Raw genomic sequence first — 13,561 nt, forward strand, 5'->3', positions numbered from 1 at the left:
TTATAACTAATCAAGAGTGGTTCAATTTATTATTTTAAATGAAGAGCATTTTTTAGTAATGTTTAAATTAGTTTTGATTTTGTAAAGTGGTTATGTTTGTACTTTTTAAAAAGTGTTTTTGTGTTTTCCTTTGGTTTGTTTGATAGGCTGACTTATCCTTGTATAATGAGTTCCGATTGTGGAAGGATGAGCCCACAATGGACAGGACATGTCCTTTTTTAGACAAAATCTACCAGGAAGATATCTTTCCATGTTTAACATTCTCAAAAAGCGAGGTAACTTTTTCATATTAGGAATACATTATAGTTGTTTCTATCTTTTTAAAACTAAATCGTGATATATATTTTAATATCTCTTACATAAATAAGTTATTATAAAATGTCATGTTTTACTATTTTTGCCATTCCATATTAGAATTATGATAATTTCTTGGCATTCAGTTACTGAACATCCTTATATAAGCAGAGACTCATTCACGCTAACATGTACTGCGTTGGAGTCAGGTATTAACTAGATATGGGGGATAGGGCTTATTTCTTGATTTGCAATCTAAGGTTCAGTGTAAGGGAAGTTCTCTGCACACCCAGTTAAAGGCATCTGTTGTGTCTATCTGTACATGATTCAAAATCTTATTTTTTTAACTTTAAAACAGGAAAAGTAATGTCTTTGCCCATGCCACAGGATTGTTAAAAGGATAAAATGAAGTAGATTAAGTAGATACAAAAAACTTAGAAAAATAAGGCAGTATAAAAATTTAAAGCTGTAATTTTAATTTGTTCTTACATGTGAAAGGTTTGTTTACAAATATCCTGTCAATTAAAGTATAAGAAATTTAATCCTAAGAGTCTTATGTTAAGCATTTCAAGGATTTAATTGTAATATTACTTATCAGAAGTTAAGATGAAAATTTTTCACACTTTTGATATGAATATGTGTTGTTCATTGTGGCTCTGTATCTGGTTTCAGGTAGGCCATTCAGTAATAGTAACCTTGACAGACTACAGAAGTTTGCCTGTTTCAAATCTAGTATAATTCCTGCCATCTTCATCTGGGCATTTAATGTTGGATAATTCAGCTAATTCTTTTGTAGACTCACTCTTGTGCACGTAAATACAAATTCAGAAAATATATAGCTAATTAATATATATTAGTGTGTTATAAATGATCAGTGTTTAAAAATACTGTATACATTTAGCAGAATAAAGCTTTAGGATATTAATTTTGAAGTGGTATTAACAGTAGATATTAATTGTGGGTAAAAAATGAACAGAAGCTGGAATTAATACCTTTAATCCTTGTCCAGATAATGAGGATAGTTATTTACCATAAGTGAATTGCCTTTCATAACAGTGTTTGGATTAGAAAATAAACCAAAATTGTGTGATTTTTTTCTTTTTCATTTGCTAAAGCAAAGCTAGTGGAACTTGGGAGAATAATTTATAAAATTAGTTTACTGTAGAATACAATTTTTATATTTTTCTGCCAGTGTAACATCTAATATATATTTTTTTAAGTTGGCTTCTGCTGTTCTGGAGGCTGTGGAAAACAATACTCTAAGCATTGAACCAGTGGGATTACAACCTATCCGGTTTGTGAAAGCTTCTGCAGTTGAATGTGGAGGACCAAAGTAGGTTTTTCCATGCATAACTTGTGAAAGTGACTGAGTTTTTGAAATGTTTTGGGTTGCAGTTATTTAGTTTTTCTGCTTTTAAATGTAGTTATATTTCCCTCAGATTTCTCTTTAGAGTCTGTGTAGCCCAAAGACGAATCCATGAGACACTGTGGAATATAGTATTTCAGATTTAGCATCAAAGGAGAGCGGTTTTAATTATGGATTGGTGCAAAAGTAATCGTGGTTTTTGCCATTGAAAGTAATGGCACCAAGCATGATTACTTTGGCACCAACTCAATGCAATAATATATATATATGATAGGACTAGAGATAGAAACCTGAGTGGTGGGGTGTGTGTGTGTGTGTGTGTGTGTGTGTGTGTATCTCATATTGTGACCTATCAGTGCATTGTGAAATCAGTTTAGTGGGTCATAAGCAGAATTTTTGTTTATTACACACATATATATAGCCATGTGTCCTGGGTTTCTGTATAAAATACTTCTCTCTGAAGGTGACCATCAAAAATAGTTTGGGAAGATACTGAGTTAAGACTAAATCATATCAATCATGAACGCAATGTACCAAAAAGACTTGCTGAGTTCTCTTCTTTCATATTATGTTTATAAAGGATTCTCACTTTAATAAACAATCAGTTTTATCTTTCATATGTGAATCTTACTTGAGAATTATAAACCTTCAGAGATAAGACTCCCACATTTCATAAGAGGACAGACTTTTTTCCCATCCAGTCCTATGAGGAGGAATAACTGAAAACAACAGTGCTTAACGCATCTGGCAAAGGTGAAAGGTTTTGCCTAAAACAGCATAATTGTGTCTTGCCTTTTATTTAGAAAATGACTTTGAAAGCTTTTGAGAAAGATGCTTATTAAATGCTAAAAGCCAGATCAATATAGGGAACTGGAAAGCCTGAGAGTGCTCATAGAAAGCATAACTGACTGCTGTCAGGGTTATTTTGAAGCGCGAAGAGGAAAAGACTGGTTGAGATGAACCAATGAAGTCTGTGTTAAAGCTGTTCTGGGGATTATGTATGCCTTTCTGTTCCTGTTAATGCTCGTTACATTCTCCACAAGATTACAGAATGTTGTTATTGAGGGGACGATTTGTTGGAGGGTTCCTAGTCATATATTTGATTTGCTCTGTAAGCCACATGTCCACCTCACTCCCCTAGTGCCACACCTGTACCACAGTAGCCTCTGAATTTTAGGGAAAGTATTTACATTCTTAAATTCTACAAACACAAGAGTATTTTTTTCTGATCCTTCCACCTCAAATATGGAGAATTAAATTTAATCATAGCAGTTTTTGTACTTTTAAAGTCTAAATTATGCCTCATTTTAAATATAGCATATGACAGTTTTTATTGTAGAGTTTAAAATTTGTGCTTGCATTATATATCACACATATACATGTGCACATATCATAAATGATAACAAATGGGGATATCAAACTAAAATGGATTTATAGTATCTTTAGTAAAATAATTATTAGTTTAGATTTAGAGAACAGTTTACAAAATTTAAGGATACTGTGCTTGTGGGAATCGGGCCAGAAATCAAGGCATTTGTGATGCATATCATTTGGAAAAAACTGAAGGAAGATAGTGTCTTCTTTAATGAAATGTGAAGTATGGCTCTGGCCGTAGCTCTTGTGAGCTGGAATGTGAAGATATTGACTAAATCAGTGGCACAACACTGAGGGCTTTGAAGAAGACAAGATCATTTCAGCTATGATTAGGTACTCTTCTTGAAGGGAGAGATTTTTGAAGCATAAGGGGAATTTGGATAAAGAGCAGTATATACAACTGAAGGCCTAGAAACAAGAAATCAAAGTGTGTTCAGAGGATGGTGAGCGTATGGAGAGGAAAGAGAAGATGTGAGAGATTTTAAGAAAGAAATGTTAGATTGGGGTGGGGGATGGGTAAAGGAGAAAGGAGTTAGAGATGTCTGACTGGAAGACTGATTTGAAGTGATTGTGGAAATTAACAGGAAAGACTTTGGTTTGTGGAAGGAGATTACAGGTCTAGATGTAGACATGTTGACATTTTCACATGAAAATGGCCAAACAAGGATTTGAAATCTTGGGTCTAGAGTTAAAGAGATATATTAATGTAGTGTATGTAGCATATTTGGAAAGAAAAATTGGAGTTGGAGGTCAGAGGTCTATTAGCATTGAATCTGTGGTTAACTACAAATATAGTAGTGTGTCCAGTTTACAAAATGGCTTAGAAATGAGATCTTTTAAGAAACACTATACACCATAGAATGCTATGCAACCATAAAAAAGAATGAGATCATGTCCTTTGCAGAGACATGGCTGGAGCTGGAGGCCATTATCCTTAGCAAACTAATGTAGGAACAGAGAACCAAATGCTACCTGTTCTCACTTACAAGTGGGAGCTAAATGATGAGAACACATGGACACATAGAAGGGAACTACACACACTGCAGCCTATGGAAGGGTGGAGGATGGGAAGAGGGAGAGGAACAGGTAGAATAATGGATACTAGGCTTAATACCTGGGTGATGAAATAATGTATATCACAACACCTATATAGCATATGTTTACCTATGTAATAAACCTGCACATCATGCACATGTACTCCTGAACTTAGAAGTTAAAAAAAAAACACTTATTGTTTTAAAAGTTGATACTTAAAGCCACCTTACCAGATCCATTTCAAAATTAAACTAAATAGTAGACCAGCAGGCATATATCTGTTTCCAGAAGAATAGTATATAAATTGATTTTTAGCAGCTTGATGGCACATTTTCCTCTTGTGTAGATTAGACTTTGGAAGTTCCACAGATTTCCAACACTTTGTGCTTTAAATTTCTAGATCTTCATCCTCCTCAAGCTAGTAGTTAGTGCTTTTAAATACTGTTACAGATCATTAAAGGAATTGCTAATAAAGAAACAATAAAGAAATAGCTTTTTGAAGAAAGATAGGAATTGGTTTGTGATTTTAATTGCCACCTCAAAAATTATCCTATTTACACATTGTTGTGTGTTTTCTTAATATAGAGGCACATTTGTATTATATTTAAGTATCACGAAAACATTGTTATTTAATGTATTTACTATATGATTTGTTCTGTCACATAAAATGCTACTGGCTACTCACTTTACTTAGAGCTATGCTAATTTTGCATTGATGGGGAGTGATAGTTGTATTAAGCCAGGTTTCTAGCTTAGGAGGGTGACAACTAGGTTGCTACAAGTCCAGCCTGATAGACATGCCAGCTTTACCTCACAGAGCCATAGAGTAACAGATGGGTCAGTCATTGAATGTGTGCTGTGTTCTTGGCACATGCTTGGTGCCAGGCATTTAAAGATGAATCAAAGCCCCTGCCCTCAAGAGGCTGATAGCCTAATCCCAGCCAGGAAGCCCTCATATAAAATTTTAGCTTTTTGTCATATGCAAATAGAAAGAGTGGTGTGAAATTTCTTGAACTTGTTATACGATGGTTAAGATTCAGTATTTTTGTAAGGTGGATTATTCCTTTGTACTTCTCCCTAGGTCCCACATTAAATGCATAATAGCAACCAACCAACCAAATAAACAAATACCCCATCTGGAAACTATTACCCTGCAAGCTGTCAACATGCTTTGAGACTTGAACAGACATCATGAGGATATTTTCAACTGAGAAGTTGAAATCCTGATGGAAAGCTGAGAGCTGTCCTGCAGCTGATTACTCATTTGTAAATTTGTTCCAAGATGGGACATATATGGAAAACACCTAGTTTCTGTTTCTAGAATTGTGGTTAAAGTTATGGCATTAAACTTATACTATTAATAGAATGTAAGTCTCACAAGGGCAGAGACTTTGTCCTTTTCATCACTGTAGCCCAGCATCTAGAACTGTGTTTGGTACATAGCAGGTTCTTAAATATTTGTTATCTAACTGAATGAGTAGGCAACTTGTACAGAAGGTAGGGGCAAATGCTTTTAATTTAAAAAAACTGATATTTATCATTATTTTACAGAAAATGTGCTCTTACTGGCCAGAGTAAGTCCTGTAAACACAGAATTAAATTAGGGGACTCAAGCAACTATTATTATATTTCTCCTTTTTGCAGATACAGGGTAAGTGACTTAACCATGAATTTTAATAAAGCTTGCTTTGACATGATACATTTGACCATTCATGACATTTTTTCCATTTGGCCTAGATCACTTCTGTATGTAACTTTTTTACATACATTCGATACATTCAGCAGGGACTCGTTAAGCAGCAGGATGGTGAGTGTTCTTGATTAATTAAAATCTTTACATAAAAGTTCAGCAAAAGTATAGGAAGTAGTAGTAATGCATGTATCAACTTTATTGTTGGTGCATTTACATTGAATTCCTTCTATAGTTCTAATAAAATTTGTGGAGAATTTGGGAACAAATGTCTTTAAACAAATATTTTAGTTTTATTTGCCTCATTTTACTCTTAATTTTGAATTTTAAGCAGGATTAGTTTTAACTCATCAGGGGTATGTGATAAACCAGATGGTAAATGTGAAGAGTTCCACGCTCACTGAATCGACTCTTTAAGAGATGAAAATGAGCAAGCCCACAGAGTGGTCTGATTTATTTTAATTGACGGAAACCAAGATGGAGCTAACAATTAAGTTTTCCCTGTATATTCTGCTTTCACGTATGAATTAATAAAGCAGTCATGAGGATAATTCTTAATGGCATAAAGATTATCATATTCTAAATCAGCAGAAATGTACAGGTGATATATCCAGGAGAACCAACCTCATGCAAGTGTGTTAATATTTTGTAATACAGTTTTATATGGTTTTATAACTATAAATATCAGACATAAAAACTAATAAGACCTGACAGCTCCAAAGGAGTATCTCTCGAGTACAAATGATTGTATAAAAATAAAAATAGCAGATAGTGGGCTAGGGACAAGTCTATGCCAGTTTGCATTTAAAGTTTTGCGAAATTTCCTTCTTTATATTTTTTAGGCACTGAAAATATTATCTTGCTTAAACACTAGTTGAAGCCTACCGTCTTTCAATCATGTAAACCAGTGAATCTTAAATCTCTGGAGAAATTAGTCATGCTGGTAAAAACTTAGTTTAGCCTTTCTCAAGTTCTGGTATGCTGAAAAATGTTATATTTCTTTAGAATCTTAGATAGTTAGATTTTGATGCCTAAAACAATAGGGATAAAACATGTTAACCTAGTAACCTAATTAATGTTGAATTTCGAAAGGCTTGGTAACATAAAAGCAGTCTTTAAATGGTATAATACTTTTTTTGACGTTAATAAAACTGAAATCTTTTTGAATACCTGTTGGGGGATAATATCATTTAAGCTAGAGAACAGAAAATTTATGTTAAGTATAGTTGTCAAGAATATTTTTGTTTGTTTAAATAAGAAGTTTGTAGGAAAGATGAAAGATTATTTACTTTATGAAAATAGGAAGAAAGTGTTACGAGTAATGAATGGTGAGGGTGATGATAATAAAAGTAGTATCTTGTTTCTGTCACTCTTCCACTTCATGATATTTAGTACATATCATTTACTATGTGTGTTTATTATAAACAAGTATTAAGCAAGTCTTGTTTACTTGTAAACAAGTCTTAAAATCTGTTGACTATATGTGCCTTGTGCCAACAAAAGATTTAGGGCAGCTAAATCTTAAGCTGAGTTTCTCAACGTTGGCACTAGTGATATTTTGAGCTGGATAATTCTGTGTTGTGGGGACTGTCTTGTGCATTTGTAGGATGTTTAATAGCATCCCTAGCTTTTACTCATTAGATACCTCTAGCACCCCCCAGATGGGACAGTGAAAAGTGTTATCTATACATTGCCAAATGGACTTCGGGTGGCCAGGGGGTGAGTAGTGGTGGCAGTGGTAGTACTGGAATCTTCGATGATTGAGAACCATTAATCTAAATGAATATAATCTGATCATGTAAAGAGAGACTTTTTATTGTCTGAAATAAGGAACCAATGTTTTTCCACTTAGAGTGGGAACTTAAAAAAGTACAGGTAATTGAATTTACAGTTCATCTTCCACATGCATTTTTATTTCTAATTTGAGCCTTATCCAAAGCCTTTTTATGACTCACAAACAATGCTACTGAGTTTTCTGGATTGTCTTGTTTGCTTTTGTTCCTCTTCACCCTCTGTTAGTATTAATGAAGAGTAAAATGACCACAACATAGCAAAGTAGAGCAAGAAGAATCATAAGTTAGAGAATAACTCAAATAATTGAGCATTTAATATACTAATTTAAGGTAACAGCATTGACATTTACTCAGGACACTGAAATGGCTACCTTTTCTTGAGCTAAAATGATAGTCTTTGATGTATTTAACAAATAATTGTGACAAAACTGGTGACTTTTGCTTTATTTATTGATAAAACTGGGATGGTCACAAGTCTGTGGAAAAGTTTATGTGAATTATTGAAAAAAATGTAGGTACATCTTTAGGAAATCCACAATTGACATTTCAGCTAACAAGTTTTCAGCAAAACATTAAACATAATGAAGATGGTATTTTATGATTTAAATATCTCTCTTTTCTGTTTGTACAGTCGATCAGATGTTTTGGGAAGTTATGCAGTTGAGAAAAGAGATGTCATTGGCAAAGCTGGGTTATTTCAAAGAGGAACTCTGATGCTCTGCGTGGGACCATGCATGAACTCCTTAAATAACTGAAAAATGGCTGAATATTTTTATGGTTACTTCATATTTATTTCCAGAGAGTGGGCCTAAGACTTTTTCCCCTTTTGCAAATTCCTCTAAGAAATACAATGATTTCTTTTAAACTGACCTATGCTGTGTCTGCTTATTCCTTAGTTGAACACACTATGAAGAATTACAGGTGTACTAGTGAATGTAATTTATAGTTGCAAAAACAAAAAAAAAAACAAATAAATAAATGTTAGATTGAATGTTTGTATGTTTTCTCTTCTAGCTCTGACATGGCATTTAGGGTTAGCAGAATGTATTAAATAGTAATTTTCAAACTACACAGCAGTTTCCCTCCTTGTGAGAGGCAAGGAAGAAGGCTGAGTGAACATTACTCACTTTCCAAGGCCCCCATCTCTAGAATGGCTTTATTTTTGTCTGTTTTATATATTGGGCTTCAAAAAAGAATTTATTTGAAGAAATACTTCTGCTGCTACAAAGTTTGAAAGTTACTGTTCTAATTATTCTGCTCTCTGTAATTGAAAGAATCCCTTTATTTTGGTGATTCATTAAAATATAATAGAAGGCAGTCAAATTTTGTCCCAGAGATGTGTTCCTGAGCGTCTTGATGTGTAGTGTATTCCTGTTTTATATATTTTGACCATTATAATGATATTGGAGGAGCATAGATGTAAATGAGTTTGATGTGTGTCAAAAGGGTTTGGAGGGATGTGGATTGAAAGAATGGTACATGCAAAGTATACACTGATCATAGAACCACTTGATCTCTGTGTTCCAAATTGTAAAACTGACTCAACTGGAGAAATTATAGCAAAGGGGTTTGTGGTAGAAATATAGTAAGTACAAAAAAGCAAAAAGAAAAAGTGAAAAATCACTTCAATCTCTGTTTAGAGAAAGCTGTTATTAATATTTTTGGAGAGTACCCTTTCAGCTTTCAGGTATTTTCTACTTACATATGCATATTTTTGAAACAAAATGGAGGCTTTTTTGCTTTTTAAATCTAAGCATTAAATACTTTTTTCCTGTGGGCAAACCTATACATCCTAATTTCTGTTGATAGAATTTTAACATAATTTAATTGTGTTTGGAGATGAGGTGGTTTCAGTTTATTTTTATATGATGATGCTGTGATGAGTAGCCTTATCTGTACACTTGGACATTGTTGAGTTCTTTCATGTAGATGCCTGGAGATAAAATTGTTGAGTCAAGATATATATGTATTTTCAAGTGTTTGATCTGTATTGTTAGATTGCCATTCAGAAAAGTTAACCAATTTGTATTCACAGTAGCAGTGTATGAGAGAGCTGGTTTTCTGAAGTCCTGTTAAGAGATTTGGTCAATCCTACCTGTAGATGACTTCAGCCACCTAGCTGGATGGGAGCCCACAGACAAAAGGACATTGGAGTATGTTATAGTAAAAACCATCATTATCATGCCCAGCTCAAGAATATGAAATTGAGCATGAAAAAAACTTTGAACCTAGAATTTTATGTTCTGAAAATAGTTATTCTAATGTGAGGGCATTAATAAAAACATGTGCCATCAAGGCTTTGGAAGATTTTCCAAACAAACTAAAACCACTTTTGGAGAAAGTACCTAAATAAAAAGAGAAACAAATCCAGGAGATGCTCTGAGAGATTTGAAGGAAAGGTAATCAAATACTCGGGAAAAGTTTGTTGGTGACTTAAAAAGGATAAATAAAAAGACTAAAGAAAATCAGTATACCTATTAATAATAACTCAGTAATTTATAAAGGGAAGAATACTTTCAACCTGATACATTAGAGGCATGCTCTTTAAAATTGAGACAGGATGACGATGTAGAAAATGTATTGGAATTATAGATTTAAATGTAATTGAAATATATTTAGAAAATATAAGTGATTATCTTCCTGATTCTATTCCCTTTAGGGAGAACTTCTTAGACTGGAAGCAGAAAGAAACCATAAAAGATAACCATAAAATAAAATAAGTTATGCTGTATTATAAATTCTTAACTTAGGAATTGTGCATCAATGGTTAGGCATGGTGTCATGCCTGTAATCCCACCAGTTTGGGAGGTGGAGGCAGAAGGATTGCTTGAGCCCAGGAGTTCAAGATGAGCCTGGGCAAAATAGAGAGACTGTCTCCGCAAAAAAAAAAAATCCTGTCCATCAAAACTTGGAAGGCTGAGGTGGGAAGATTGCTTGAGCCCAGGGGTTCAAGTCCAACCTGGGCAACATAGGGAGGCCCCATCTCTAAAAAATAAAAATAAAAAATAAAGCCAAACTACAAACTGAGAGAAGATAGTAACATTTATAGCCGGTAATAGTATCAAGAATGTATAAGAAATTCTACAAACCAACAAAAAAGGACAGTGTCACAGAAATGGGGAAAAGACTGAACCAGTTTTTCCACGCAATTGGAAGTGCATTATGGGACAATAAACATATTAAGAGGTTTTCATCTTAATCAGGAAAATGTAAATGAAGATGACAGTGACATGTTAAAATTCATTTGATTGGTGAAAATGAAGAAACACAACAAAGTCAAGTTTTGGAGAGGGTTTTAGTCAATGGTATCACTCACATATTGCCGATAGGGGTATCAATTGGTATATCCACTGTCAAAAACCATTCACTCGACAAGTTGGGCCAGGCCTGGTGGCTCATGCCTCCTCTTTGGGAGACCGAGGTAGGAGGAACACTTGAGCCCACAAGTTCAAGACCAGCTTGGGCAACATAGGGAGACCTCATCTGTACAAAATATTTTAAAAATTAGCTGGGCATGGTAGCACATGCCTGTGGTCCCGGCTAGTAGGGAAGCTGAGGTGGAAGGATTGCTTAAGCCCAGGAGGTTGAGGCTGCAGTGAATCATGGTTGTGCCACTTTATCTTGAGTGACAGTGAGATCCTGACTCAAAAAAAAATTGTATACCCATGAATTGGCAATTTCACTTTTCAGTATATACGTGAAAAATGCTTGCATAAAGTTCCCCAGAATACACGGAAGAATATTCTAGAATAAATTAAAATGTTTATGTGTCAGAGGGTGTAATATGTTCACAGAATGATTGTTACGTGGCAGCAAGATGAATGAATACCAGCTACATGCAGCACAGTAATTCAGAATGAAAAAGCAATTCTGAGAAAATGATGACATAAAAGTCATGAACAGCTAAAACTGAACAGCTGTTTAGGCATTGACATGTGACAGAACTTAAAAAGTAGTAATAAAGTTCAAGATAGTGGTTACCTCTGGTTGTGAGACAGGTAGAGGAGGAGCAAATCTATAGTAAGTCACTGGTAATGTTTTAGTTGCTGGGTTACCTGGGGGGTTTTGGGGTGGTTCCTTTGTCATTAAAAGTAAATACGTGAGCTGGTTGTAGTGCTGCGTGCCTGTAGTCCCAGCTATTTGGGAGTCTGAGGTGGAAAGACCCCTTGAGGCCAGGAGTTCAAGGCTCTAGTGTGCTATGATTTCACCTGTGAATAGCTGCTATATTCCAACCTGGGCAACATAGAGCGTGCCCCCCCCTAAAAAATTTTAAAAACAAAATAAATGCACGAACAAATGAATAAGAATTATGCATGGAATGTCGGTGGTGTATTATGAACCAAGCATTATTAGCCCAATTATATGTGCCTTCATTCCAAAAATGAAAAATTAAAGCTGACAAGATTGTTGATGAATTGTGTTTGAGATAGAAGAAAGGAAAGAATCTTAGGCTTTTGGCTTGAGCTATTGCAGTTTGTTGAGATGGGGAATATATGGTGGGGGAAATTTTGGGTACGTGCAAAACAGAGACAGAATTTCAGTGTTGGACAATACATCAAGTGTGAGGTGCCCACTGAGCATCAAAGTGGAGTTGTTAAGTAGGTATTAGATAAACAAGCGTAAATTTAATAAGGTCAGTCCAGGAGATAATTTTGGGAGTAGTTAGCCATAGGATCAGATGGGAGCTTCAGGGACATTTTGGAGATGAAGTACAGCACTGAGCTCTGAGTTACTATGACAGAGAAGCAGCAGCCTGCAAAGACGAAAGGAGGAACTGTTAGGAAGAGCAAAGCAACAGAAAAGGAAGAACCAGCATGCTTATTATGTTCAGGAGAGTGTTTCTACACAGAATTTAATTGCCAAGATCACCAATTCTAAAGAGGGAGACTCTTGGACAAGTTTTTAGAAATTGGTTTAGAGCTGGGGTGAGAGCCTGGCTTAATGGAGACAGTTCTGGGTTGAGAGTCACTCAGACCTGCATTCTGGTCCAGGTTTGGCTCCTGAAAACAGGGAAGGTTAGGCCTCTCCTTTCTGACCTTCATTAAAGACTGAATCAAGTGTTCTTCATGGTTTCTCTTGGCTTGAAGACAATTCACAGCCTTTGACTAAGGATCTGCACTGGAAGAACAAGATTTGATTTCTGAACATTGGATCTTAATCCTTTAAATAACTTGCAACCTGTTACCTTTGCTTACTCCCATCACCACCACAAGAATCCCATGTGTTTTTGTTCTGTGCATCCAGAGTCTAAAATGGGTCTGCTTTTATTCATAGGCTTTTGTTTTCAAAGATTTTCATTGTTGCATTTTTTCCTAGATAAAATGTTCTTTTTTGTAAAAGTAAGACACTGCTTAAAAGAGTCCAATGCAGTATGAATTTGTATTTGTGTTTAACTTTTGTGCTTACAAATCTGCCATGGCTGAATTCTCAGTTGCTTAAACAAAATTCTGGGCTTATTCTGGGTTCCTTTGTCATTGTCACTCCCAATCCAGTTATCAGCAAATTCTATCAGCTGTCTCTGAAACATCTTAAATCTGTCCACTTCCCTCCATATCCACTGCTACCACTCTGTCCAAGCAATCAATTATCTTTCACCCGAGCTCCTGCGCTAATGTCTGCTATCCTTTCATCTACTCATGCCCTCCTACACTCACTGACATGGCTGCCACAGGAATCTTTTTAAAACAAAAATCATATAACGTCCCTTCCCTGCTTAAAGCCCTTTTAGTGGCTTGCCATTGCACTTAGAAAAAAATCCAAACTCAATAGAAAAGTTTTCATAGTGGTAGTTGTTAACAGAGAAATAATATGAACATTAGCTTTAAAAAACTTCATGAAAATTTGCAAAACTAAAAAACAGTAGAAGAGGAGCAAGTTTGCTAAAATATTAAAGAATTGAAACCCTTCCTAAAGGCAGCTTCTCAAGGGAGAGCAAGTTCACACACAGTTTACTTCCAGAGGAACGTCTGAGGTCATGAGGATTAGATTCTAGAACTACAGTTCTCAGGG

General features: G+C 35.1%; 1 protein-coding gene across 4 annotated transcripts in view; it reads left to right on the forward strand.

The window, feature by feature from the left end:
• Positions 1–10,005, forward strand: part of RAB3IP (RAB3A interacting protein) — a 76,571-nt gene extending 66,566 nt beyond the window's left edge. For all 4 annotated transcript variants that reach the window (XM_002752755.6, XM_078336853.1, XM_009004201.5 and 1 more), the window contains 5 exons: positions 147–275; positions 1,515–1,627; positions 5,621–5,720; positions 5,807–5,876; positions 8,184–10,005. In XM_002752755.6, the coding sequence (XP_002752801.2) occupies positions 147–275; positions 1,515–1,627; positions 5,621–5,720; positions 5,807–5,876; positions 8,184–8,266 (495 nt within the window). In that variant the 3' untranslated portion in view covers positions 8,267–10,005. The remainder of the gene's footprint in view (positions 1–146; positions 276–1,514; positions 1,628–5,620; positions 5,721–5,806; positions 5,877–8,183) is intronic.
• Positions 10,006–13,561: the final 3,556 nt, after the last annotated feature.

This window comes from Callithrix jacchus, chromosome 9 (assembly GCF_049354715.1).
Source record: "Callithrix jacchus isolate 240 chromosome 9, calJac240_pri, whole genome shotgun sequence".
NCBI lineage: Eukaryota > Metazoa > Chordata > Mammalia > Primates > Cebidae > Callithrix > Callithrix jacchus.